General features: G+C 39.9%; 2 protein-coding genes across 9 annotated transcripts; one reads left to right on the top strand and one right to left on the bottom strand.

Moving 5' to 3' along the window:
- Positions 1-1816: 1816 nt before the first annotated feature.
- On the bottom strand, positions 1817-7885 carry LOC146313108 (uncharacterized). Of its 2 annotated transcripts, none has more exons than XM_084739225.1 (5): positions 7602-7885; positions 4744-4952; positions 4449-4643; positions 3714-3923; positions 1817-3051 (listed from the first exon to the last, which is right to left on the bottom strand). In XM_084739225.1, the coding sequence occupies exons 2-5, from the start codon at positions 4939-4941 to the stop codon at positions 1948-1950; spliced, it is 1707 nt and encodes a 568-aa protein (XP_084595351.1). In that variant the 5' UTR covers positions 4942-4952; positions 7602-7885; the 3' UTR covers positions 1817-1947. The 2 variants fall into 2 exon arrangements, with proteins under 2 accessions (XP_084595351.1, XP_084595350.1); XM_084739224.1 differs by having other exon boundaries at positions 7557-7883.
- Positions 7886-8867: 982 nt separating this feature from the next.
- ehmt2 (euchromatic histone-lysine N-methyltransferase 2) lies at positions 8868-24283 on the top strand. Of its 7 annotated transcripts, none has more exons than XM_084738741.1 (28): positions 8868-9021; positions 11162-11231; positions 11360-11509; positions 11797-12050; positions 12208-12268; positions 12522-12604; positions 12706-12837; positions 12973-13044; positions 13939-14035; positions 14963-15046; positions 15747-15883; positions 16164-16307; positions 16487-16809; positions 16908-17144; positions 17338-17420; positions 17607-17713; positions 18440-18562; positions 18649-18750; positions 19296-19400; positions 20253-20425; positions 20832-20999; positions 21323-21467; positions 21958-22035; positions 22429-22544; positions 22733-22819; positions 22914-22992; positions 23515-23690; positions 23868-24283. In XM_084738741.1, the coding sequence occupies exons 1-28, from the start codon at positions 8980-8982 to the stop codon at positions 24046-24048; spliced, it is 3609 nt and encodes a 1202-aa protein (XP_084594867.1). In that variant the 5' UTR covers positions 8868-8979; the 3' UTR covers positions 24049-24283. The 7 variants fall into 7 exon arrangements, with proteins under 7 accessions (XP_084594867.1, XP_084594872.1, XP_084594866.1 ...); XM_084738740.1 differs by having other exon boundaries at positions 8869-9021; positions 14960-15046; XM_084738743.1 differs by having other exon boundaries at positions 8871-9021; positions 14960-15046; positions 20271-20425.
- Positions 24284-25670: the final 1387 nt, after the last annotated feature.

Raw genomic sequence — 25670 nt, 5'->3', positions numbered from 1 at the left:
CGAAAATCAACAGGCCTTCATTACTCTTCAACCGCTATATACGCAAAATATCACTCTCTTCAAACCAACCAAACACCACGGACAAAATCAGTAATTTTACTTCACAGAACATGGCAGTTGCTGGTCTACCGCTGTTTTGATCTGTTTGTTCAGTCCCACAATAACATAAATAAACTAACAGATTCAAGCAGTGGTGGACCAGAAACTCCTGTAACAGACATGAAAATCAACAGGCCTTCATTACTAGGGACACTCTGACATGTCACAGTAAGACAAACACAGGTGTAAAGTGTTGAATTCAGTGTAGCTCTTCAGTTTTAAAGTACTGGTATTGCTCATGTTTGGTGCACTGTCATGACTTACTGTGATCCTTCAACACAACATAGTGCTGATAATTCACTTTTTCATTGTCATAGGCATATGAACATGTGCAACAAAACACACTGCAAAAGACTGCCTGAAAGGCAATGAGTAAGAAAGAGAGCTGTATTTATGTGCACCATGTGTTCACACTCAGCATGCCGACATCTGACAAATCAGAGGCAGCCCTGAGCCATACATTCACACCATTTAGCCAATCAGATAAAGTCCTTGCTAGCTGTCAATACCCTCAGATTAATCAACCTTTCTCACAGATGTCATTTTGACATGAAATAGTAGCAGGGTAAAAACAGGTGTTACAAATCATCCTGTTGCATGTTCACTGACAAAAAAGCTGTTTCATATCAATATGGCTGCTGTGAAAAATGTCTGTTGGTGTCAATTTGGTGGCAACTGCGAGGTTAGCTAGCATGGTGGCTCATGAACGAGAGGAGAGCGCGGAAAACACAGTTGACAAAGACCGTGTGGTGAAAAAGCGCAAACAGGTACTGTGTAAAACCTGTTTAACAACAACTGCAGCTTCTAGAGGAAACGGAATAATACGCACACAAGTCAAATGGTCATTGCAATACTGAACAATGTCATTGAACATCACAGATTTTTTTCAGATCGCGCAGACCCACAACAGAGCCGCTGGTAAATGTAATCAATTGTGATTTTCCTACTGTGACAAGTCAAAGTGTCTGCTGTAAAAAAAAGGCCTCTTTTCTTAGTGTAAGAGACTGTGCAGTCTCCTTCATTTTACACACATCTACCACTTAGTGTGCATATTTTTATGCACATTTTACACGTTTCATATAGGACTTCAATTTCACAGTCTTAAGATTTTAAAGGCCTCATAGTCAGTTTCAAGCATTTGCTTAATATCCGCACAATGATTGTGATCCCACAGACTGATCTCCCTGCTAGACAGCAGTAAGCTGATGAGCTTTAGGTGTTTAGACACTCAACTGCCTTTAAAGAGAGAGTTTGGATTATTTAAGTGGGGTCGTATCAGAAGCAGTACGACCACAGGTGAAGGAAGCTAAGCAATGCAGTGATATGGACAGGGTCAGCAGGAAAACCCATTTTAGCCACACAAAAAGGCCCAATGGAAAAAAAACCCATCAGTTTAAGTGGACACGATCACTTAAACAGCCACCAGACAGCCCTTATATAAACCAACATCGCTCTCTCCAAACCAACCAGACTGATCTACTGCTGCCTCAATCTGTTATTTGCTTTTCTTATTTTAAGCCTTTGGTCAATCTCAACTAATGTTTTAAAACACTAAAATCACACAATAACACAAATGAGCTAACAGATCAAGGCAGTGGCCAGTAACTCCTGTGTTCAACTAATGAGTTTACCAATTTTTCAGTTTGGAGGGAACAATATTTGGCTTGTACATGATACATTTTGTTGCTGACCCTGTCCACTTGCTTTACTCCTGTGTTGGTACTCCTCTGCTTCTCCAAACTGGGGGCATGCTGACCGCCGTCTACTGTAGGTGATACACTGACTATAATTCAGTAGCTCATACAACTGTACTTCCAATAATCCAAACTATCCCTTTAATGCTTTGGCTTATGACACTTGTTCAGTAACCAAACATTCCTGCTCTTCCTCTCGTATCTCTCCAATGGCTCCTCTTGCTCTCTCCATCTCCTCCTGCTCATGTAGGGAGTTCTGCCCTGTGGTTTTTCCGTGCTGTTCCTTCAAGTGGCGTCGTAAGGCGGGCTTGTGGGCAAAGCGGGCGTTGCAGTATGCGCAGCGATGCGGCCGTTCACCACTGTGGAGATTCATGTGGTCTATCAGTGTGGATTTTTGGGTGAAGGTCTTGTAGCACAGGGGGCACTGGTGGGTTTTGCCGGCGCCGCGGTGCACAGCCATGTGTCGGCTGAGGTTGACAGAGTGGTGGAAGTGTTTGCCGCAGCAGGGGCAGGTGTACAGCAGGTGAGTGGAGCGGGAGTGGATGGCTAGGGAGTGAGCTGAAGGGAACGTCAGGCCACAGTGCTCGCAGATCACGGGCCCAACTACACTTGAAGTGGATCCCACCACGGCAACAGACTCGTCCCCTCCCTCGTTTGTTCCAACAGTTGCTAACCCTGAACTTCCCTCACCAGCATCACAGCTAGAGTCCTCCAGGCCGTACTGGCTCAAACTGTTGGCAGCCATTGGTGAGACCCTTTCTCCCTGAGCATCACCCATGCCGAAGTCTAACCGTGGGAATTCAACTGAGACATAACCTCCAGGCTTAAGCCCATCTTGGCTGTAGTCCATCCCTAAACCTCCTCCCATCCCAGCAGTTGCCAAATACCACAAATCCTGGTGGGGATCCATGCCTGTGGGTCTTTTATCTTGTGATGACACCCACCTTCTCCTCTTGAAACCCCGTCCTCTGCCTCTCCCTCCACCCCTGCCAATTTTAGAAGTGGACAACCTGCGCCTGAAAGCGCGGAGCCCCTCCACCTCGGCACTGAGATCTTCTTCTGTTGGATTCAAGTCATATTCACCATCTCCACCAATCATGACACCTTCTGTTTCTGGGTAACACTCATCTTGAGGTCCATCAGAGGGACCTGCTCCCTCGTCTTCCCTGTCTCTGTTCATCTGCTCCTCTTCAGAGATAAACACTCTGAACACATCATAGTCCTGTCTGCCCTCTTCCTCTTCATCTGATGCACTGACCTGTAAAAGAAATGAAGACTGAATCATGTTTAAACTGTGACAAATGCTCAATTTTCTCAAAGTCACCCAAAGTAAGAGTCTAAAACCCAGAGAAACTAAATTTACAGTTACATAAACTACATTTAACATAATTAGGTGCAAAAGGGCCCTACGAGGTCACACTGCAGTTACTTTTCACCTTTGCTAGCCTTTGAAGGTCTAAGACAGTGAGTAAAGGATTTCTTCATACAGCATGTAAATGTCTACTTTGATACATTTGTTGTGTATTTCCCATTGTGGAATCTTTCTTTATTATAAGATTTATGTTATAATAATAGTTGCTAATTGCTAATAACATTTCTCCATTAACATCAATGTTATAATTAGCTCAGATGCCAACTAGTCCTGCAAACCTCATAAGCTACTCTCTGTTTTTAAATGTACTGGCTATATGCCAGATTTCAGTTTTATATTCATCTGTATGTGGGCATATAGGCCTATGAAGCCTCTTCTTAAATGTTAATTGGGTTTTTATCCTGTTGTGGTTTCATTTTTGTATTCTCCTAAATCATTTATTGTTTTATTCTGTGTTACATTTTTTAAATTGAAATGTAATCAAATTATTTTAGCTTTTTTACCATTTACACCAGTTGAAACACTGTTTTCTTCTGTCACACACAAACCTTAATACATGGCTCATCCAGCAGGGGGCTGTCACCATGGTTTTGATTGCTGCCAGACATATCGCCGTTGTTCTCCTCCTCCACTGTGCGTAACTCAGGACTGTGTGGGTCCACAGGGGAGGATCGGCCCGCTGGAGGAGATGCCGATGCAGCAGAGGGAACGCTTCCACTGACAATCACTGGTTGAGACTGGCTCTCCTCTGTAGCCATCTAGAGGATGAAAAAAGTAAAAAAAAAAAAAAAAAAAACAGATTATAGGATTTCTTAAAAAAGGGAGAACTGAAGGTGCTGTGCACATAGCCAGACCGATGTCTGAGCTAACTAGCCAGCTAGCGGCTAAAGTAATTAACTACTAACAACACGTGAAACTGTCTAGCAAGCAGGAAAATCTGCAGCGTTCATTTCTGAAAGTTGAGGTAGAGCAGGTGGTAATCTAGTTTCGCCAAAATTAGTGGATAAAGTTGTGTTTTGCACAGTAATCAGTGAGTCCCTGCAGCCAGCACTCCAGGCTTCCAAGAAGTTGGCCAATCAAAACAAAGTGGGCTGTTAGGGAGGGGGGGGGTTTCAAGAGATAGGAGCTAAAATGGCCTATTTCAGACAGAGGGTGAATAGAGAGGCTGCATAAAGGGCCAGTATAAGATAAATAAGGATGTGAATCAAGCAAAGCTACCCTAGTGGAACCCCAAAATAAATACTTATAGATCCCCTTTCAAATGACTGTTTTGGATTACTGACCTTTGGTGGAATGGGGTTCTTTAGCTGCATATACTTCTTCAGTGCTCCTCTACAGCGTTCCACGATATGCTCCATCTGCAGGTAGCTGGCAGCCGTCAGGTAGTTGACAATCTCCTCTGGGTTAAACTGCAGGATGCCAGTGTAACAAGACTGAAGCAGATCACACACCACTCTGGAGCTGTACAGCATTGATACCTGTATAAACATGTGACAGAAAAAACAAAGAAGCACAATTTTTACTCAGCAGAGAAACAGGATGACAGTGTTGACATCATGTGTGTTGACATCTTCCTACCTGAAGTTTGGGAGACGGGTTGAGGAGGAACTGGTCCCTTAAGAAGGGCGAGCAGGCAGCCAGCACCACCTTATGTCCCCTGAATACCTGGTTGTTGCTGGCCATAATAGTGACATCACAGAAGTGCTGGCGGGACCTCAGTGAATTCATGTGCTTCAGGGTTGTGTCCCCATGGCCTGGTAACCGGAAGCACAGCATCTCGATGTCGTCTGAAGAGAAACAAGGGTGTACTCATTAGAAATGCCTTGATGAACACATGAACTCAAGATTGCAGAAGCTGGAATGCAGCCATTCAGAGTTTAGATAAAGACATTTGGAAGCTAGTCAAATGCTTGAGGGATAAAGCATGCTTACAAACTGTTTTTTTTGAATGAACATGTTGGTGGTAAAGAAACTATATTAACAGAAAATATATTAACATTTGAGCGGCTGGAATCAGACAATTTTTTCTTGAAAAAAAAAAAAATTCAAAAATCCCAAACCAATTAATCAATAATTAAAACAGTTGATGTTTGTAATCAATTATTTCTAGTGATGTCTACTGAATTGGGAGTGAAACATTTTTAAATTAACTAAGAACAGGACGATGCACATTTTAAGTCTGTCCAACAGTGTGGAAATCTGATGTTTTCACATCACAGATGGCAAAGAAAGGCAGGCAAAGACTGGGCCTCCCTCCGGTCCGCTCTTCTCAACAACATGATATGTTTTAACGAGGAAAGAAACAACTTAATGTACTGTATTGAATCCCGACTTTACAATAAGATATGAATGATCAATAATCCACCATAACTGTTTAAATTTGCCACTCTGTATGCAAATAAACACACTTGCAAAATGCATTGTTTTTAGATGTGGCTTGCTGGGAAAAACTGACACATTCTTTCCACGAAGAGAGACAATTAATTAATGTATAACATTTGCTGAATTCACAAGAAGGCCCAAATAATTAAGAATTTGTCAGATGGTGTTACATAAAGTTTATAAAGGTTCTCCCCCCTCAACAGCTCTCAAAATAGCAAGATTTTGTTAATGGAGTTTGGGATTACTAGTGTCTTCACAAACATCTGCTGCAGGTAAGAGAGTCCATGGGTAATTTGAATAACAATGAAACAAATGCTGGACTTCAGGACTTCAGTTAAGTAGGTAGTCTTTCACTGTGCTCCAGGCCACATTTGCATTCACACTGCTGAAAGAATGTGGTCACATGCAGCACAGACCATCTCTGAATGTGGTCTGAACAACTACATCTTAAATGCATCCTGAGTGCATTCAGACCTGTACTTAGAGGTGTCCCATTGTGATCAGATCACCCAGGACGTCGACCATACAAACTGGATTTAGTAAAAAAAAGACTTAAACCTCTGTCTCAACGGTCTCACACTCTCATGAGTCTCAGAGTGAGTTTTGAGTGAGATTTGCTGCATTTTTGTCATATATAACCATAAACTGAATATCTTTGGGTTGTAGACTGTTGGTCAGATATCTGAAGGAATCTGAACATCAACACATCGGGCTCTTTAGAATTATGATGGACAGTTTTCACTATTTTATTAATTGGGAAATAACTGGCAGATTCATTAATCCACAATGGAAATTTAAATCTTGCTTTAACATCCTTCCCTTGCCTTCACTCCCAGCAGCAACATGTTTGTTTTACATAAATGGAAAAAATGACATCTCAAAATGACATGATACTGTTTGCAATTTTCAAATCAAAATCAGCTTTCAATATAAAACTTGTTGAAATGATTGCATGTGCATATCAATACTTTCTGAAAATTTCCAGTACATTCTAACAACACTATAATCAGGATATGAAATTTTCATATTGTATGATCTCTACTTGCTGCTATGTGTGATAAGACTGGGCAAGATGGCTATCAATGATAACTCAATATTTGTAGGGTTTTCCATAATATACAACATATTGTGATATACACATTTTCTCTGAAATAATACACTAGGTCTGCAGCTAACAATTATTTTCATCATCACTTAATCTATCAGTTGTTTTCTGGATTCTGGATCAAATGTCACAATATTGTTTACCAGACACCTCTACCGATAACTAGATAATTTTGTAAAGATGACAACTGGTGCTTTCACAAAATATTAAGACAAATTTGATAAATTCACATCAGTCGTGAATATAATGACTGAATAAAGGCAAATAATAGAACATCTTTGACAATTTGTTAGGTTCAGAAAAATGTCTTAAAATCAGGAAAAGAAAACTCTTGTGCCATATCAAAAATACATCCAAAACCTATGACAACGTCTGATCTTATATCACGATATCAGTAAATCTTGCCCAGTCCTTATGTGTAAGTGATACAGTCCGTGAAAAAAAGGCATCATTAAAAATATTTGATATGATGGCCAATCAATAGAGCCAATTATTGGCCACTGAATTCTGGAACAGTTAGATAAGTATCATTAAGTAGGTTCAGAGGACTGTGTCAACTTGTGATGCATCCTTACGACCAAGAAGAGACACCATTTTATCTGTATCACAAATCTATTAATGCTACTTGCTAACTTCCATGTATGATAAGGTAGCTAATTACTGTAACAGCTAACATCACATATTTAGCAGAGGTTATAATATAAAAAGGCTATTTAGACGAGTGGTGTGGTTGCCGTATGAGGTTCGTCGATCATAACACTATTGTTTTCCTCCTTTCCTTGTGGCCTAATGTTTCCCACTTATATGAACGTTAGCTATCGTTAGCTTCTAGTTAGCTCGCCGGATTCTGCAATCGACCAACCAGAAGAAACAAAGAACCCCGTCAAACTTTGATGTAGCTCACCTTCCCTTTTCATGACCGTCCTCTTCGCTTTCTAAAATAACAAACCTGGTTTTGTTTCGACAGGTCAACCGACGTTAGTAAGCCACCGGCAATGTTTCTTCATCCCTACAGTCACTAGCTACTAGCTCGGTTTCTCTTTACTTTTTGGGCTTTTTTCGAAGGTACAACAAATAAAAACCGCTGGCCTCTCGTCACCAACACTGACTTTGAATCGGTTTTCGGCGGAAGCTTCTCCTTGCGGTTAGCCGTAAAATCAGGGCACGCACGCTGACTTCTGATCAGCCTTTACGAATCAACGTTCACGAGGGGGCGGGGCTTGAGCGGTAGCGAGGCACGTTCATATACGCTATATAGAGGGTCGCGTTGTTTTTTTTTCCCCCACAAGACTGTTCCGCCTAGTCCCCATGGATGTAGTCTTCTTTGACGTGATTGGGTACTCTTACTGCGCGGTGATTGGCTAGTATTCGTTGCCGTGACGACGCGGCATTGTAATTGCCCGCCAGCCTTTCTAGCGTTGTAAAAGGGTCTACTTCAACCATAAACCGTTTTCTTTTCCTGAACCTAACAAAGTAGTTTTTGTGCCTGAAGCTACTGACGTGGTTTTTGTTCCTACAACTGTTTTTGATCTTGAATCTACCCAAGTAGTTTTTGAGCCTAAACATACAATGATCATTTTTGTTTGGAATGTATTTCTTTGTAAAAGACAGGACAAATGATTACGAACTTTTGAATAGTTGGCATTAAGAGTTTATTATAGGAACAGTTCACCTCAGCGTCAAAAATACATTACATGATTTTTGGAAAGAAAGTTCTGTCATATTAGAGAGAAGGCAGACATCTCTATGTATGTAAATATATATATATATATATTTATTTATTTTATTTCTTTTTTTTTTCAAAAAGGGGGTGAAAACAAAATAACTTCATGTAATAGGAGAATAAATATTTTAAACAAGTTGAATATAATACAAAGCGGAACAGAAAACTTTCAATAAATCAAATAAATAAATAATTACAGACATTCGAAGAGATCAGTTTGTTTGATTTTAGGGGATTTCATCAAACATATCCTTGTGGTAATCTATAAATTTGCTGATATCTAAATAGAATGAAAAGAATACAACATGCACACACGCACGCACGAGCGTCACTCGTCGCCATGGAAACAGAATGATGGACAGGTATATAAAGGGCCCACAGACCATTGTAACTTCCCCTTTTCACTTGGATTTTGGCGTGTTGACCTGTTGACCTGCTGCAAACCCCAAGTGTGAAAAGATTTCAAACCCTGCTGGAGAATCTCTCTGAGAAAGAACCTACTGGAAAGCGGACCTTGTTGGACAAACTCAAGTCTTGGATTCACTGGATTGTTGTGGACAACTGCAGAGCCTGAAGATGGTCCCCGGTGGACCACCGCTGGACGATGAAGGACTGCTCTGTGGGGACACCAGAGATCACCGTGGAGGTAAGACAGCTTTTACATTTATTTGATAATTTTACTTCTAACAGATTCATTGATGCATTCATTACAAACAGACTTTCACTCGTCGATTTCTTGGTGTAAAATGATTACTTATGGACAGAATGTCCTAAATATCCCGGGACAGGTGTGGAGTGTGTCAATAATTACTGTGGTGGTTTGAAAACACTGTTATTTTGGTTTAAGCGCACAAAATCGTCAAAAAACTCGCAAATTAGCATCAAATTTACTGACGCAAAGATGGCGATTGGTCCGAATTTTAAAAAATATTAAATCATGTTTTACTTGCGCTCCATGGAGACGATGGAGCTCTTAGTTCCGAATCGAACCAGAGCACGTTCCCAGGGATTCAGGCAAGAAAAAAAAGATGTGTTCCTGAAAAGTTGTGTAGGTGCAAATGTGTCCAATTTGTTTAATTAAGTTGCAATTGGGTAAATTACAATTTTAATCAATTAAAAACGTATTAATCAATAACTGATCAATAACCAGGAAATGGCTGTAATTGCGCCTAATCTGTCATTGTTTTGCTAAATTTGTTTAATATTTTGTCCACTAAAATAAGCCTCATATTTTATTTCTATGAGGACCCTTATGTCTAGCTCGAAGGGAACCCTACACTTGCAAAAGTCTCGCGAGATTTGTACGCATAGTTTCTTCATTGTGCGTTTTTTATGAGTGTGTTATTTTGTGTAATGTTTCAGCGCTCTGGTTGAAATTGTGGTGGGGTCAGGGTCAAAAATAAGTGTCTTATGTTCTGGGAAAGATCATTGATTCATTGGTTCAAATAATCACTCTCGCGAGCTCTGTCGAGGGTCTGGGGTTCCCTTCACGACGAAGGGGGCGGGGCCTGGTTGGTGACGCGGTACGTTCATAGACGTGGTTAGTGGTCGTCGGGAATCATGTCGGCATCCGAGACTACAGCGACAAAGGTAGCTAACACACTGCATCACCAAACTCCATGCTACGGAAATTAACGTCTGCTTAACCACTTGTAAATGCATTAGCTTACATAACAGGACAATGCCGCTAAAGGTGCAGTCTGCATCAATGCAAAATGTCTTTATTTGTCGATTATAAGAGCTCTTTGTTGCAAGCTGTGCTAGCTACTCTGCTAGCCACGCTAGCCTCCAACAGTTTTGTGTTAACAGCTAAATTGCTCTAACGTTGTTAGTGTTTTGACTATTTTTTCCATTCATCTCGATTGATAACATCATTGTGTAGTCATCGTCTTGTGTTGCTGTTACCGTGTTATGAGATTTTTGTGTTATTTGCTAAGTTTCGACCAGTTTACAAGGCAAAAATAGAAACTGTCCTTTTTAGTGTGATAGTAGTAAGGTAATCACAATGGTAAGATAGGACGTTAACATGTGTGTTAAATCGACTATGCTTTTTGTATTTTCATGGACTATTGTTGGCAGAGAAGGGTTTTGCTTTGGTTTGTGTTAAAGGCATGAATGGGTTGATTGACTCATGGCGGCACCTGACGTAACATCAGGAAAGATCAGCCATTGGTTGAGAGGTTTATTTTGGAGCGGACAACGCGGAAATAAGTAACGTGCATGTAATAATCAAAGAATTTTTGGCCGTTATAAACATATTACCAGACGTTACTATTAGGCTTGATGTTTAACGGTCCTTTATTGAGATAAAATTACTGAGTGTATGTGAATGGATATAACACTTAGATGAGCCAAGTTACCACATCTCAGCTCATGTGTATGTAGTCAGTCATGCTGATTTATAATGGAAAAGCTAATGACAAATTTGTCCAGTGATTTGTAACACTCACCTATAATAACACCCAAAACAAAAACCTGAACCACTAAGTTAGCATTAGCTTAATTTCCTGGAGAATGTGTTTTCTGTAGCAGTATGTTCTTGGTCCACCAGTTGTGAAAATTCTGATTCCGATATTGATAGTTAGGGATCCTTGAATAATAAAAGTATCTGAAGGTCGTCAATACACAATCCAGCTATAGCTAAATTATGTCATATTTTTGTGGCTGCTTGAACTGCAGTAACATGAACTGCAGTGAATAAATATATCAAGTTGTCATTAATCACAAATATTGATTGCCTTTTTAAAAGTTGAGATTAATATTTTTGTGTTTCGTACCTCTGCCAGGAGCCTCCTGAAGGAAATGACTCAGAAACAGCAGCAGAGTCAATAGCTGGACCAAGTCAAGTAAAGGAAGGTATGGTCTTCATTGCTTTAATGGAGAGGGAAGTCTGCGCATTTTACGTGCACAGATAAACATAGTTACTGTGTGATTTTTGTCAGAAGAATTTCTATAAACTCATGGCAAACTCTAAACTTTTCCAGATAATGTTGCCTCCACCTCAGCTGCTGATGCCAAGAAGACAGAGCCCATGGGTGGTATACCGTCAGTGTTGTCTGGAAAGGACACTTCTAGAGCTGAAGAGGATGGAGAGAAACAGTCACTAACTCTCTCCCCAAGCAAACCTTCTGCAGGTAAGACTCAGAACCAGTTGGCTTTCATTGATATTGCTGAAGCGTTGGCTCTTGTGTGTGGTTTTTTTTATGATTATTAATTGATTGATTAATTGTTGCAGCTCTATAAAATTAACACAGATTTTGCTTCGCTGAAGACAATAAATATTATTTTTCTGCAGGGCCTTATGTTCCCTGATTCTTAAAGGCCTTTCATGTGTCAAAATGAGTGTGTTGCTTGTCATTAATTAGTTTTTCAACAATTTTTCAAACATTTCACTCTAACTGTTCATCCCTCTTTCTAACAGGACATGCAGCAAAGTCCCTTCCATCAATGTCCTCCTCTCCTTCTACATCTTCGACGTTGTCACCTGGCAGAGCCAAGATGAGCGTTTCTGGACCTGCCAGCAGTAAATCCGTCCCAGCACCTTCTCCTTCCCCATCCTCTTCCTCGTCCTCATCCTCCTCCTCTGCCACAGCTTCCTCGTCTCCTTCTGTCTCTCCTGCTCCACCCAAGATCCACCGGGCTCGCAAGACAATGAACAGGCCTCCAATAGGACAGGTGAGCCTATATCATCTCCAACAGTTTCCATTTTGAATGAGTAAAATTCTGTTGTGAAACATTAAAAATCTGATGCCACTGATGAAATGCAGTGGTTTGGTTCTTTGCTGCAGCCTTGTTATGACCATTTGAGTCAGCCACTGTTATTGTTTCACAGATGAGCCATGTTGATGCACCTTCAGGATCGTCTGCCTGCCTTTCCTCTGACTCTGAAACTGGTTAGTAACTGTAGAAAATTTACACCAACTAATTTTTGCTTGTGTAAAATAATCAAATTACTATGAATAAAACAGAGTCAGACTGGGTTGCACCACCAAAGATTAATTTAATCTGAGATCAGTTCTAATCAGAGTTTAGCAAAACCATCATCAGGTTTAGAAATGAATCCTTGTTGATGCACCCCAGCTTTAGAGTATCTTGTTTAAGTTAAAACTAATTGTGTCATGGTTTATCTTGTCATCTTTCCAATAGCTGCAAAAAGAAGAAAACTGGGTCACTTATCTGACGGCACCCCTGCGAAGTCTGAGAACGTTCCTGACAATGCTCAAACTGTGGTAAGATGAAGTTTTTGCAGGTATAAACTGTATGCCTAATCTGATAAAGTGGCAGTTTTTAATGTTGTCTGTTGTCTTTTCTGATTTCATCCAAAACTCAGGAAGAAACATTATTCCATAAAAAGGTGGAACCTGTTGCCAACACGGCACCAGAGAAAAGCAATGGCAGTGTGGGGAAGTCAGAGGAGGAAAAAATTCAGATTTCCAGTCCGTCCAGACGAGAATCAGAAAAGGTGTGAGGCTTAGATTTGCCTTTTGTCCCATAAATGTGATCAATCATTATTAGATTATTGAGCACAATGTTCTGGCATGTTCTGCATGTCGTTTTTCTACTGTTAAACTTGTTATTTCTGTTGTTTCTATTATAGTGTGAAGATGATTGGGCAGAAGCAAGGAAGCACACTAAAGACATAGAGGGGTCAGTGAACATATCAGATCATGTGAGTGATTCTATCTATCTTATTTAGCTTGATAACTATTTACCGATGTATTTATAGCTACACCAGTCTCTTAATTTGTTTTCTAACACTTCACATGCCAGTAGATGTCACTGTAGCTGACTAACCTGTTAGCCTGACAATACAGCTGTCCTTTCATCCTGTACTTATGATGATTATTAACAGTTCTCTTTCTCATACTCAGTTCCACTTCTGTCATTGGTCTTTTCTTCCAATTTCCAAAACTGAAAAATATGGTGGTGTTCTTAAAAATGGTAAAATTCTCATTAACTCTCCACCAGAACCAGTTTTGTAATTAACATGAGATAAAAAAAAAAAAAAAAAAAGCTATGCAGCTGCAGAATTGGGCTTCATTTTATATCTGGAGCACCAAAAATGATTTCACCGTCATTCTGCATGTTTTTTTTAATTTGTCCTTCATGTAGGAACAATCTGTTTCTTATATATATATATTTTTAAAATTGTGATCCGTTTACATACATGTTTGTTTGGTTGCAGTGCTCGTCATTTCTTTCCTTTGTTAGCACATTGCTACCTACACATTACTGCCACCAACTGCAGAATAATGTGAAAACACGGACGGGAATGTGCATGACGTCGTCCTCTGACCTTGTGCGTGTTAACTATACAAACAAATTGGGGCACCAGTAGCGCTCAGTAGCTGTATGAGTGGTCAAAACACCACAGGAAACCTTTAACAACCTCACTGTTACTCTGCATCCCCTCTTTGTTTAGTCTAATAGTCAGTGACTCTCTAAAATGTTTTAACAAAAATATGATTTGGTCAAAAATGAAAATGGCCAGAATTGTCACCCCTTTTTTTTTTTCTAACCATCACAGATGTTTTTATACTCAGACAGCTTCCTTTTCTTGCAGAGTTCAGAGTCTGAGACACAAAGAGTCGCCCAGAGTAGAAAAGAGAGTGACCAGGACAAAGAGAGAAACACAGCTGATGTGGTGGAGACAGTCGGAGGTGAGTGACATTAAGATAAAAACATTATTCATCCCAAAGGAAATTCTTGTGTCACAGTGTTGTAACATTACATCAACATAAGAATAACAAGAGTGAATCAAATACAAGTGAAAAATAAAGTGTATAAGGATTAAATGTGAAGAAACACTGTCCAGTAGAATAACAATCGAAGTAATATAACTACAAAAGTAAGCTAAATAAAAAAAAAAGTAGTAATGGCAAACTAATATTGGCAGTGATATTGAGAGGCAATAAAAAAAAGTTGCACCATATAATGAGTGTACAAATAGCACATGGCAATGTCAATGTTAACAGGTGGGTTTTCTAAAACTTGTCTCTCATAACTGTTAACAACGCTGAAACATGTAACATGTAACTGATCAACAGAAAAATCTCAAAGTGAATGCAAATCTCTGCAAATCCATTGGCATTAAAATGTGTATATATATATATATATATAATGTAGATAGTGATGGGTCACATAATAAGCTGAAAGAAGATCACTTGTGTCTAATCAAGATGTGACAAGTGACTTAAATCCTGTGCCTAAAGTACAGTTGGGAAAATCATCAAAAATGGAAGGAACACAGTTCGGCTGTAAATCTGCCATGAGCAGACTGTCATCAAAAACTGAAGTGTGTGTGCAAAAAAGGCTCTTACAAAGGAGACCACAACAGGGTCTGTTTAAACGATACAGAATTGGAGCATTTAGAATTTGTTGTTGTTAAAAATTTTTTTAAAAGATTTTTTTTTTTCTCTATTTTAGTTGTTCTATGTAACATTTTATTTTTCTGTTGATTGGTGACATAAGTGTTTTTATTAGTATTGTATTTTAGCATTTCTACTACATTAAACTACATTATTTTCTTGCATGTATTTCTGATGGTCAGTGCTTATAGTAGTTGTTATGTCATTTGTCTTCAGTAGGAAGGTCCTCTGAGTACACAGAGGTTCCCTTGGGTGCTCTGGACATCGCTGCTGCTGACAGTCTCACACTTTCTCCTCATCATGGTAGGTTTATAATGGATGTACTGTAAGTCACCTGAATCTGAAGTGACTGAAATTTGAAGCACAGTCTTAAATATGGATTTTTCACTTTTTTTTGACTAGACAAAACAAATAATGAATCAAGAAAGCTTTAGCAGATTAATCAGCAAGGAAAAGAACTGTTGGTTTAAACTCAAGTGTAATCCATGCCTCTGAATGTGAATTTATCTGGATAAACAAATTGTACTTAGCTCTTCTTTTCTCTACACTCAGATTTGATATAAATTAGGACTGCAACTAACATTTTTTTCCTGTTTTCAGAATTAATCCATAATTATTTGGTCTGTATGATTCACAAAAAGTTGGAAAAATAACTGTCGTGATTTGACATGTGTTTACAGATTTGTTTGTTTTCTGACTAACAGGCCAAAACCAAAATGTATTTGTTTTTCCATCATTTTAAACAGGGAAGAACAGCAATACCAGAGAATGTTTAGCATTTTCCCAGAAAATAAATACTTAAAAGATTGATTGATTATCAGACAAGTTGCAGGTTAATTTTTTGTTGCCACAATTAATGTGACTAATCGTTTCAGCTGTTGAAGTACACATTCAGGGTTGGAGACCATCAATAAAATGAAAGGTCTTATGTTTATCTCCTTCTGGGTGAATTGTTCAGTTACCTTAAGATAACATCATAAACAAATCTTTATCTCCTCTCCAGAAGGAAGCGATGCAGGAGACACGGAGCGGCTGGAGGAGCTTCCTCTGTGCAGCTGCAGGATGGAGGCTCCTCGAGTTGACAGCACCAGCCAGCGCGTCAGCAGACAGTGTATGGCCACTGAGAGCGTCAATGGAGAGGTTTGTCTCTGTCCTGTGCCTGTGTTGATTCTGCAGCTGGTCATTTGAAATGCAGAATAAAATATCCGTCTGGGGTTGACAGAATTGCTCAAAAGTAGGACTCAAGATCACTTAATGCACAGAAATAAAGTGTCACTATTTAGCACCAGATATGATTAAGTTTATGTTCTCTGTGTAGATTTGGATAACAGAATGGTGTGTGTGATAGTTCATAAAGCTCACAGATAACTCTCCTTTGAGCCTCATCTCTCACTCCTGTTTCACTTGTTCTATTCGTCAGCTGAGAGCTTGTACCAATCGGACGATAAAAGGTGAAACGATGCGGCCGTCCAGTCGGGTGCCCCTCATGGTGCTTTGTGACGTCCATCGATCACACATGGTCAAACACCACTGCTGTCCAGGCTGTGGATACTTCTGCATAGCAGTAAGGATTTATATTACTTTATTATCCTCTTTCTCCTCCTTAATATCCTCCTTTCTTCTCCTCTTTGTACTTCTTGATATCCTGTGTTCTCCCCCTCAATACTTTACTTTATTCTCTTATTTCTTCTCTTTGATATACCACTTTCTTCTCCTATATCTTACCTTCTTCTCCTCTTTCAGGGTACATTCCTTGAGTGCTGCCCAGACCAGCGCATTGCTCACCGTTTCCACCGGGGATGTGTGACGGTGCTGGGTGGCGGGCGCAGCAGGGCAAACGGCGGCGGTATGCTTTTCTGTCCTCACTGCGGTGAAGATGCCTCAGAGGCCCAGGAGGTCACCATCCCCTCCTTCAGCTCTGCCACAGCCTCCGCCACCACCGTCGTCACCATGTCAGCCTCCTCCACCACCACACCATCTCTTCCACCGTCGGCCCCCACGGCGCCCTCCCTCACAGCCTCAACAGGAGGGATGAAGGATGGGAAGATGCCTGAGAGACCTGTAAGGTAAGACTGGATGATGTGTGCGAGAATTACTGGCTCTATTAAACTATAATAAATAGATAAATTTTCTCACCTGTGCTCTCCTTCATTGCCTCCTGCAGTGCACGTATGCGCAGTCACGGTTTGGTAACACTGGCAGTGGAGCAGCAGCAGCAGCCCCCGCAGACTGTTCCCTCTGCAGCTACTGTGGCCACCGTCCCCCCAGCAGAGGAGGGAGTGGACAGCGTTGGACCTTCTCTCTGTATGCCAAATGGAAAACCCGTCAGCCCCAGTGCACTACCGCCTGGGCCCAGCAGGGCGGCGCTGCAGAAGGCCATTCTCACACAGGACACTGAGAGGTTGGAGTTCTTATTTACATATTTCTGTGTGTAAAAACAAGTGTAATGTTTAGATATTTATACGTAGAAACAACTGTTTAAAAGTGACAGTAGTTCAAAGTAGTAGTAGTTTAGTTTCTTGTGAACAGTGGAGAATTTACAAATAGAATTTAGAAGTAAACTAATTTAGGTAAAATTGTTTTTTATTTGCCAGGAAGAAGAAACTGAGGTTCCACCCCCGCCAGCTTTATCCCGCTGCCAAGCAAGGAGAGGTGCAGAGGGTTCTGCTCATGCTGAGTGAGTGACAAAAATAACTTGATCTTTGCATTTATGAAGCGCTGACTGTATAAATCTAAAAAAAGGTTCATGATAGATCTTATTTAATGTGAACTGCCATTGGCTGCTGATCTCGCCATAGTAAATTTGTGCAGATTTGTGTATTAAAACTGTGTGTGTGTGTGTGTGTTTGTTTGTGTATCGCAGTGGAGGGCATAGATCCAACATACCAGCCTGACTCTCAGAACAGGCGCTCTGCTCTACATGCTGCAGCTCAGAGAGGTCTGCTGGAAATCTGTTACATGCTCCTACAGGTGAGACACTCAATCCATTATTAGCATCTGTCATGAAAGTTTATTTTCTTGGATTAGTACATAGCAGAGTGGCTGTAATCAATATTTTTTTTTAAATAAAAATGACAGTGACGATGTGTATGTGGTTGCTCATAGTGATGAGACTACAGAGAATTCTCACCTGAATCTGCAGGTCCCCTTTAACCTTATTTGAGCTTTGTTTGAACTCATTGTTTAGCTGTTCACTCACCAGTTTTCGGGGCTGATGCATTGCTTTTGTAATGTATTATGACAAAACTCAAGCTTGTGTTTACATGCAAATTATCAAAAATATATTTGAAGCGTAAACAATACTGGGACTTCCATTTTATAACTCTTAGTTGTACTTATCTGATTATTTTGGTGAAAATAACACAAGCTAGTCTACATGGACAGTAATATTGTTAAATAACTAATTTAGTTTAAGTTTTAGTGAATATTGAACTTAAAGTCATCAGGTGGCCAGAAACACATCTCATCAAGTCGGTCAGTGTTTTTTGTTCACAGCTGGTCACCACTGCCCCAAGTGGTCAAAAAAGCAGTTTATTGCAGGTTTTTAAAATAATGTGAGCAAACAATTAAAAGTGTGCAGCAGAAGATAAAATTGATATAAAACCCTTGCGTTTATGGTCACTGCTGACTTTATTTATAGCAAAATGTATCTTAAAACATATTGCTCATCTTCATTCTGTGTATTTATTCTGACAGGCGGGAGCTCGAGTGGATGCCCAGGACAAAGACCTGAGGACGCCTCTGTTGGAGGCGATCATCAATAATCACATCGAGGTGGCTCACTACCTCATTCAGAACGGCGCCTGTGTCTATCATGTGGTGAGTGTCTGTCAGAGCCTAAAATAACAACATATATGTGAACTTTCAGGACGATGTGGATTTCAGTCTTTGTCTATGCTCTTCAGGAGGAGGATGGATACACTGGCCTCCACCACGCAGCCAAGCTGGGAAACCTGGAAATTGTGAACATGCTTCTGGAAACAGGGCAGGTTGACGTAAATGCACAGGTAAAGGAAGAGCCAAAATGTTGGTATTATAGGGCCATGAAATAACATTTTTTTCTATATTAATATCAGTTAATTTCCATTTATTCCTTTCAACTACTTTTGGCTTAAAAGAGTTTAACTGATATACTGAGATACTCACCTGTCAACCATCTTGAAATGGGAAGAACAGTCAGAAATTCACTCCAGAAGTCAGTGCATAGAAACATCTACTAAACAACTAATTATGAGACAAAAATCAGTCATTAGATCAGTAATCTGTCCACTGAGACGTAGAAGAATGATAATAATTCTTCGTACTTGTGTGGAAACTGATCCGAACTGATCCTAAATTTCCCTCACGATCAATTAAGTATCTATTTCATCTCACCTTACAGTTACCTCAGCTTAAGGTCTTCCCATAATTAACCACTGGTTATTCTCTGATATAATAGAGATGTGATCATTTAAGCAAAGCTCATTGTTTATCTGTCTCACTGGAGGTGGATCACAGTGACTGATGAAGGACCAGTGGTTTAACTCCGACTCTCCCTGTTGGTTTGTTTCAGGACAGTGGTGGCTGGACGCCGATCATCTGGGCTGCAGAGCACAAACACGTAGAAGTGATAAAAGCGCTGCTGAACAGAGGAGCCGATGTCACCATTAATGATAAAGTAAGTTTCTACTAGTGAACACTGAGGTTTCACTAGTAGCTGCTGCTCGGAGTTTTGAAGACTGGTGACATATTAAATGTCTCTGGCCAGAATCAAAATATATTCAGTTTTACTGTCTTGGAAGATTAAGAAAACCAGAAAACATTCTCATTTGAGAAGCTGGAACCAAAGTAATTCTTTGCTATTTTTACCAACAAATGGTTACTGAGTACTTTCCTGTCGATCTGCTAAACATTAATCATTTGATTGTTTCAGCTCTAATTTTGCCAAGTTTGCTTTACTGCTGCTGTTGGAAGTATAAAATACAGCTCTTCCTGTGTGTTAAAGGACTCTCCCTGACAGCGGGTGTTTGGATGATGTGAAAGAGTTTCAAAGTGGCAGGAGCTGTTTCGAACACACCTGGCTCCAGAAGTAAAATTACCATTAATTTTTCTGATGTTACATGACTCACAGTTGGGGTTCTTCTGTGGCTTAGAGGAACATGAAAATCAGGACCGTCGTGATAAGAATAGGCATAATAATATTTTAATTCGATTACCGAAGAGACTTGATGTTTCTTGCAATTATGCGGGAAAAAATATGTGTATATATCCGCATCGGCCAAAATTAGTTGGAAAATATCCGATGTTGGCAAAAATCCAATATCATTGTTAAGTGCTGGAGAGTCCCGTGTTTCTGTGGTAAGTAACATTGGGGATATTGAGATAAATGCAAATTCAGAATGGAGTTAAAACACTTGAGGAACATGCAGCACCTCTTACATCACCTCTCTTGCCTTGTCTTGTAACAAGTGGTGATGGATCCAAATAGACGTAGTTGCATGAAAATGTTTCAGGTTATTACTTTAAACAGTCAAATCTTTCCCTGCAGGAGCTGAATGTGTGTCTCCACTGGGCGGCGTATGCGGGGAACGTGGACATAGCAGAGCTTGTGTTGAACTCCGGCTGCTCACTATCCTCAGTGAACATGCACGGAGACACGCCGCTCCATATTGCAGCAAGAGAGGGCTACTTGGAATGTGTTACGTGAGTCAGTCACAAGCTGTACCCACTGTTTACCCATAGATGTAATACCTTTTCCACCAACACAGTTCAAATTCATCTATTTTAACTATTTTTGAGATGAGAATTTAGTAAAATCTGAAGATACAGACATGATACATATTTTTTCTTGTTATAACCTGTTATAACATCAGAATTTTAAAACTTTACTTCAGTATCAAAGTAGTCCAGTATTATTTGTCTGTACATCCCTGGGTACACTGCAAAGAGGAATTGCTATTAGAGGATAGCAGATTCTGCAGTTTGCAAAAATGTGAACAAATACAGGCTGAGAAAATGGTTTTAAATTGTAGTCCACAGTGAAGGTCACTTAGAGGAGGGACTTTGAATTGTGTGGAACTGATGCTGATTGTTCTCTTTTCTGTTGCAGGTTGTTCCTGTCCAGAGGTGCAGACATCGACATCATGAACAGGGAAGGAGACACGCCTCTCACCCTTGCACGGCCCGACACGCCGGTGTGGGTGGCTCTCCAGATCAACAGGAAGCTGAGAAGAGGAATAACCAATCGCATGCTCCGGACTGAAAAAATCATCTGCAGGTAGGTAATGTTTTAAAGCCACTTGAAACCCAAATCCACAATAGCCTCTTTACGATTTAATTTTTGGTCTTAAGAAGTATAAGAAATGAATTTTTATTCAAATTTGAAAATATTGGCATTGTGATTCTGACTCAGATTTTTGTGGCTGCTTAGACTAACTAAACTTTGCACTTTGCAACAATGCATTTTTTTTACCATTTCAGACCGCATTTCTAGAGGCTTTAATAGATCATTGTGTTTAAATAGTGAAAATGATACTTTTTCCTCTAGTTGTCAGGTTTTTCTGGTGTCTAACTTCCTGATTTTCTCCCTTTCCGTCTCAGTGACATTGCACAGGGCTATGAGAATGTACCAATTCCCTGTGTGAATGCGGTGGATGATGAGGGCTGCCCTTCAGACTACAAATACGTTTCAGAAAACTGTGAAACTTCAGCAATGAACATAGACCGCAATATTACACACTTACAGGTAAAATATTAATCAGGCATCAGAAAGCATTCTGTGTTTGAGCGTCGTCATAAAGCTCTGTGCATGCATCATAGTTAGGGTTACAAATTTGGGCATTTTCCTTAGCTGATAGCTGAAAACGCTGACAATCGATTAATCCATTAGTCATTAGTTTTTCTTGTTTTTTCTCATTTTAAGTTGAAGTTTCCTTATTCAACAAAAACAATTTCAAATGTGGCACAATCACCACCATTTTTATAGCATCAATGAATTATTGATTAATACACTTTTATTCACTCACATTCTAAATTGTGATTAGATGGTTAGTCACTATAAATGCCCCCTCAGCACACTGTAGATGTGGTTGTCACAGAAAGCGTTAGCCTGAAAGTTTAACTTTACTTTTTGAGAATAAAAGTTGAACAAAAATCTTCCTAATTTTTTCCCCTAATGCTCCTCTGTACACATGCATGTCAACACATCTCATGCCTTTTAATGATCTTTATTTCAGCACTGTAGCTGCACTGATGACTGCTCGTCTAGTAACTGCCTCTGTGGACAGCTCAGTATACGCTGCTGGTATGACAAGGTAAAGAGAAATGTTGTTTTACCGCCAAAATATCAAAGTCATCCACTCAAAAAAAAAAAATCACAGGACTTCATAGGAGGAAAGAGCGTTTTTGAAACCATTTCAGGGAAGCCATAATTTTTAGCAGGAGTTCAGATTCAGCAGTTACAGGAGAAACTAAAGGACTGAAACTGATATCAATATTTCTCCTAGGTGCAGTATCTTTGTATACCAAACTGTGCAATATTTAATTTTCCTTTTGCTCTTATTATCTTATTTTTTTCCTCATTTATATCTTTATATTTATATTACCCTAACTTACTGCTGCTGTAACACTGCAAATGTCCTTGTTGTGGGATTAATGAAGGATTCTGTTATTTTATCTTACTCTGTTTGTTGTATAATTGTTTCCAGGACCAGCGGCTGCTCCAGGAGTTCAACAAAATTGAACCTCCACTCATATTTGAATGCAACATGGCTTGTTCCTGTTACCGAACATGCAAGAACAGGGTGGTACAGGCAGGCATCAAGTAAGAACTTAGAACTTCTAACTCATTAACATAATATTTAAACACATGCAGCTTTTTAACTAATTATTTCAGCAACAGACCTACCATTAATTAAATTACTTTGTGAACTTACTGGCTGGGAGGAATCTTCCTGAAGGCAACATTTAAGCAGTCTGAACCCTCATAACTGCCTCTTTTTTCCCCCTCAGAGTTCGTCTTCAGCTCTACAGGACAGAAAAAATGGGCTGGGGAGTTCGAGCTCTGCAGGATATTCCCCAGGGAAGCTTCATCTGCGAGTAAGAGATGCCTGTCCACAGAGTACACAACCGACTGCTTTCATATGATGAAGTCAGACATCAGAAATGAAGCTTCTCTCCTCTGTCCTCACAGATATGTTGGGGAGCTGATCTCTGATGCAGAGGCAGATGTTCGAGAAGACGACTCATACCTGTTTGACCTGGACAACAAGGTCAATCTTTTTAAAATATATTTTGTTTTTCAAGTCCTGTTAATGTAAAAACAGAAAAAAAGAGACTGCTGAGTTGGAAAACATGGGGTGTATTTCCAGTGTAAGCAATAATAAATAACTATTGAAGTAAATAAATAGCCATAAATTAACTCACGCCCTCAGTACACAAAATATACCCACAACTGCTGAGGTGGACAAAAACCTTGCAATGTGTTAGCTTACAACAGACTGTCAGTGCACTGTTAAGACTCAGCCAGGTGACATTAAATACTTCTCTACTGCGTCACTATGCACAGATGATATGACGTTATGATAAGGGATCGCCAAATTTTTTACCATTATCCTGAGGTGTACCTTCATTTCTGGACTATATTACATGGCATCCATCCATGACGCCTCACTGCTAGTGGGGCTCAAAACAGTCAAAATCACGCAGTACCAATGAGTTTGTGTGAGTAGCGTTGTGTTAGACAGGTTTCTTACACAATGCACATTTTTTCCTCCTGTGTTTTCTCTGTACAGGACGGGGAGGTGTATTGTATCGATGCCCGCTACTATGGCAACATCAGCCGCTTCATCAACCACCTGTGTGACCCTAACCTCATCCCCGTACGTGTGTTCATGTTGCACCAGGACCTGCGGTTCCCCCGCATCGCCTTCTTCAGCTCCAGAGACATCCTCAGTGGACAAGAGCTGGGGTGAGAAGTTGAGACATGTACCATCTCCTGCTTAGAGTTTATTTATTTAATTTGTCCCTCACTTCCATAATCACCTAATTTTCTTCCTCTGATTTAGTCAAATATTATGTGTTGATTAAGAAACATACAAATACTTTAAACTTGACTCTCCTTGTCTGTTTTTTTTTTTTTTTTCAGATTTGACTATGGAGACCGCTTTTGGGACATTAAGAGCAAATATTTCACCTGTCAGTGTGGATCAGAGAAATGCAAGCACTCGGCCGAGGCTATCGCCTTGGAGCAGAGCAGACTGGCTCGAATGGAGGCTTGTCCAGAATCGGGAAATGACTGTGGGGTGACCATGCTTGGAAACTCTTAAAAACATTTTACCCATGGGGCCTTTGGATTAACCTCATCCGTTTCACAAGCGGACTATGGATGGAAATACACCTTGAAGGTTTCATCATCCTTAAAAAGTCTGTGTTTTTGACCCATGGTGCTGTTTTTTTCTACTTGAAATGTTATTTTTCTTTCACAACTTGCCACCGTGAAGTTTAGCATTTCCCCCCTATGGTAGAGCACATGGGCCTTAACATGTTTTCAAACATTGTGGGTGTCGTGTTTGAAGAAGGAAGAGGAACAGGAAGTTTTGTGATTCTGTACATACAGTATGCTTACTGTATATCAAGATATCCTTTTGCTTTGACACAGAGTTTGTGCATTAGAAGTCTGCCATCATGTGACATGTCATAAATCTGTATTTCTGTTGTGCCAACAATGCATTTTTACACAGTACAGTAATGGGTGAACCATTAGCCCATACTGGACCCACTAAGGACCTGAGGGATAATGTTTTTGGATGACTGTGTTAGCTTTATTTTCTTTATTTTTATACGTATTGTTTTCTTTTTATCACTTTTAATGTAATAAATAAATTAGCTCATGAGTTGATCTTTGGGCTCTTGTATTGAGTGTGTCATTCTTCTCTTTTTAAATCTTGCCAATAAAGTTCAGTAGATGTGAACAGTTTTTCTTCCCAACAGCCAAACATTAAATGCCATATAAAGTTACCTCATCCTATTGCAATTTTCTGTTACATTATGTTTAGATAAATAAGTTTTTAGAGTGATGGGATGACTGGATTCAAGGCAGCTCTCATACAGACTTGTTATTGTCAGCAGGGGGCATTTACAGGCCTCAATGCAAAGCAAGAGAGACTGGGCGGGATGCTGCATTGGGCACAATCAGAAATTGAAAGTAAGATGTCCCACTCTAACAATTATTCCATCTCCATGATGAAAATACAGTTTACTGAAAAGAAATGTCAGTTTTCATCGATGGTTTAGACTAGTTAAAAAAATAATAATTTTTTCTAGGTCAATGAGTAGTTTCTTACCATACATCCATATATTCTTACAGTCTGAAGAGTAACGCTGGAGCTACTTGAATTTCTTGTCAAACGAGGGACTACTTTCAGGAAGCAAGAAATACTTGCTTACTTGCTTTTATCACTCTGCACACTGTGTGTGTGTTTGTGGTATTTTGATTATGCACATTTAACTCGCATGCATGCAAGCAAGTCTGAGGTATTAAAACTAGATTTTGACTCCCCTAATACGTTGGGGCCACGAGATCATAATGGGGTTGCCACCTTAAAGCCATTTCAAAGTCATTTCACGTTATGTTGTGCTTTAAGTAGGGCATACAGTATTATCAAAGAAATATTAAAGTAATCAAATTACTATAAAGACTACAAAATGAATGAGGAGCCACTGCTGAGGGTGGAGGAAGAGGTTTTCTTTTTCTGTCTCTCTCTCTGTTCTATTCTTGAATAAAAGCAACTGTGTCGTGACCCAGTTTCCCCCGGGATCAATAAAGTATTTCTGTTAAACAAACAAACAAACAAAAAAATCAGATCTGGAGTGACTCCTCTTTCCAATAAACGATCTTTGGCAGAACGCGCAGGTGCGCATCCCTCAGCAGGTGCGCTCGTGTCGTCAC

The sequence above is a fragment of the Lutjanus erythropterus genome, chromosome 16 (assembly GCF_056507025.1).
Source record: "Lutjanus erythropterus isolate fLutEry1 chromosome 16, fLutEry1.hap2, whole genome shotgun sequence".
NCBI classification, from domain to species: domain Eukaryota; kingdom Metazoa; phylum Chordata; class Actinopteri; order Lutjaniformes; family Lutjanidae; genus Lutjanus; species Lutjanus erythropterus.
Note: the sequence above shows the minus strand (reverse complement) of the source record. Positions and strands in the feature narration are given on the sequence as shown.

Bases quoted from the DNA above. Each gene is read 5' to 3' on its own strand.
- LOC146313108 (XM_084739224.1), bottom strand. The intron at 4,644-4,743 runs GTAGGAAGATGT...ATGTTTATACAG, and splicing joins ACCCGTCTCCCAAACTTCAG to GTATCAATGCTGTACAGCTC. The intron at 3,924-4,448 runs GTCAGTAATCCA...TTCATCCTCTAG, and splicing joins AGAACCCCATTCCACCAAAG to ATGGCTACAGAGGAGAGCCA.
- ehmt2 (XM_084738740.1), top strand. From the start codon at position 8,980: ATGAAGGACTGCTCTGTGGGGACACCAGAGATCACCGTGGAG. The intron at 12,838-12,972 runs GTGTGAGGCTTA...TTTCTATTATAG, and splicing joins CCAGACGAGAATCAGAAAAG to TGTGAAGATGATTGGGCAGA. The intron at 22,993-23,514 runs GTCAATCTTTTT...TTCTCTGTACAG, and splicing joins TGTTTGACCTGGACAACAAG to GACGGGGAGGTGTATTGTAT.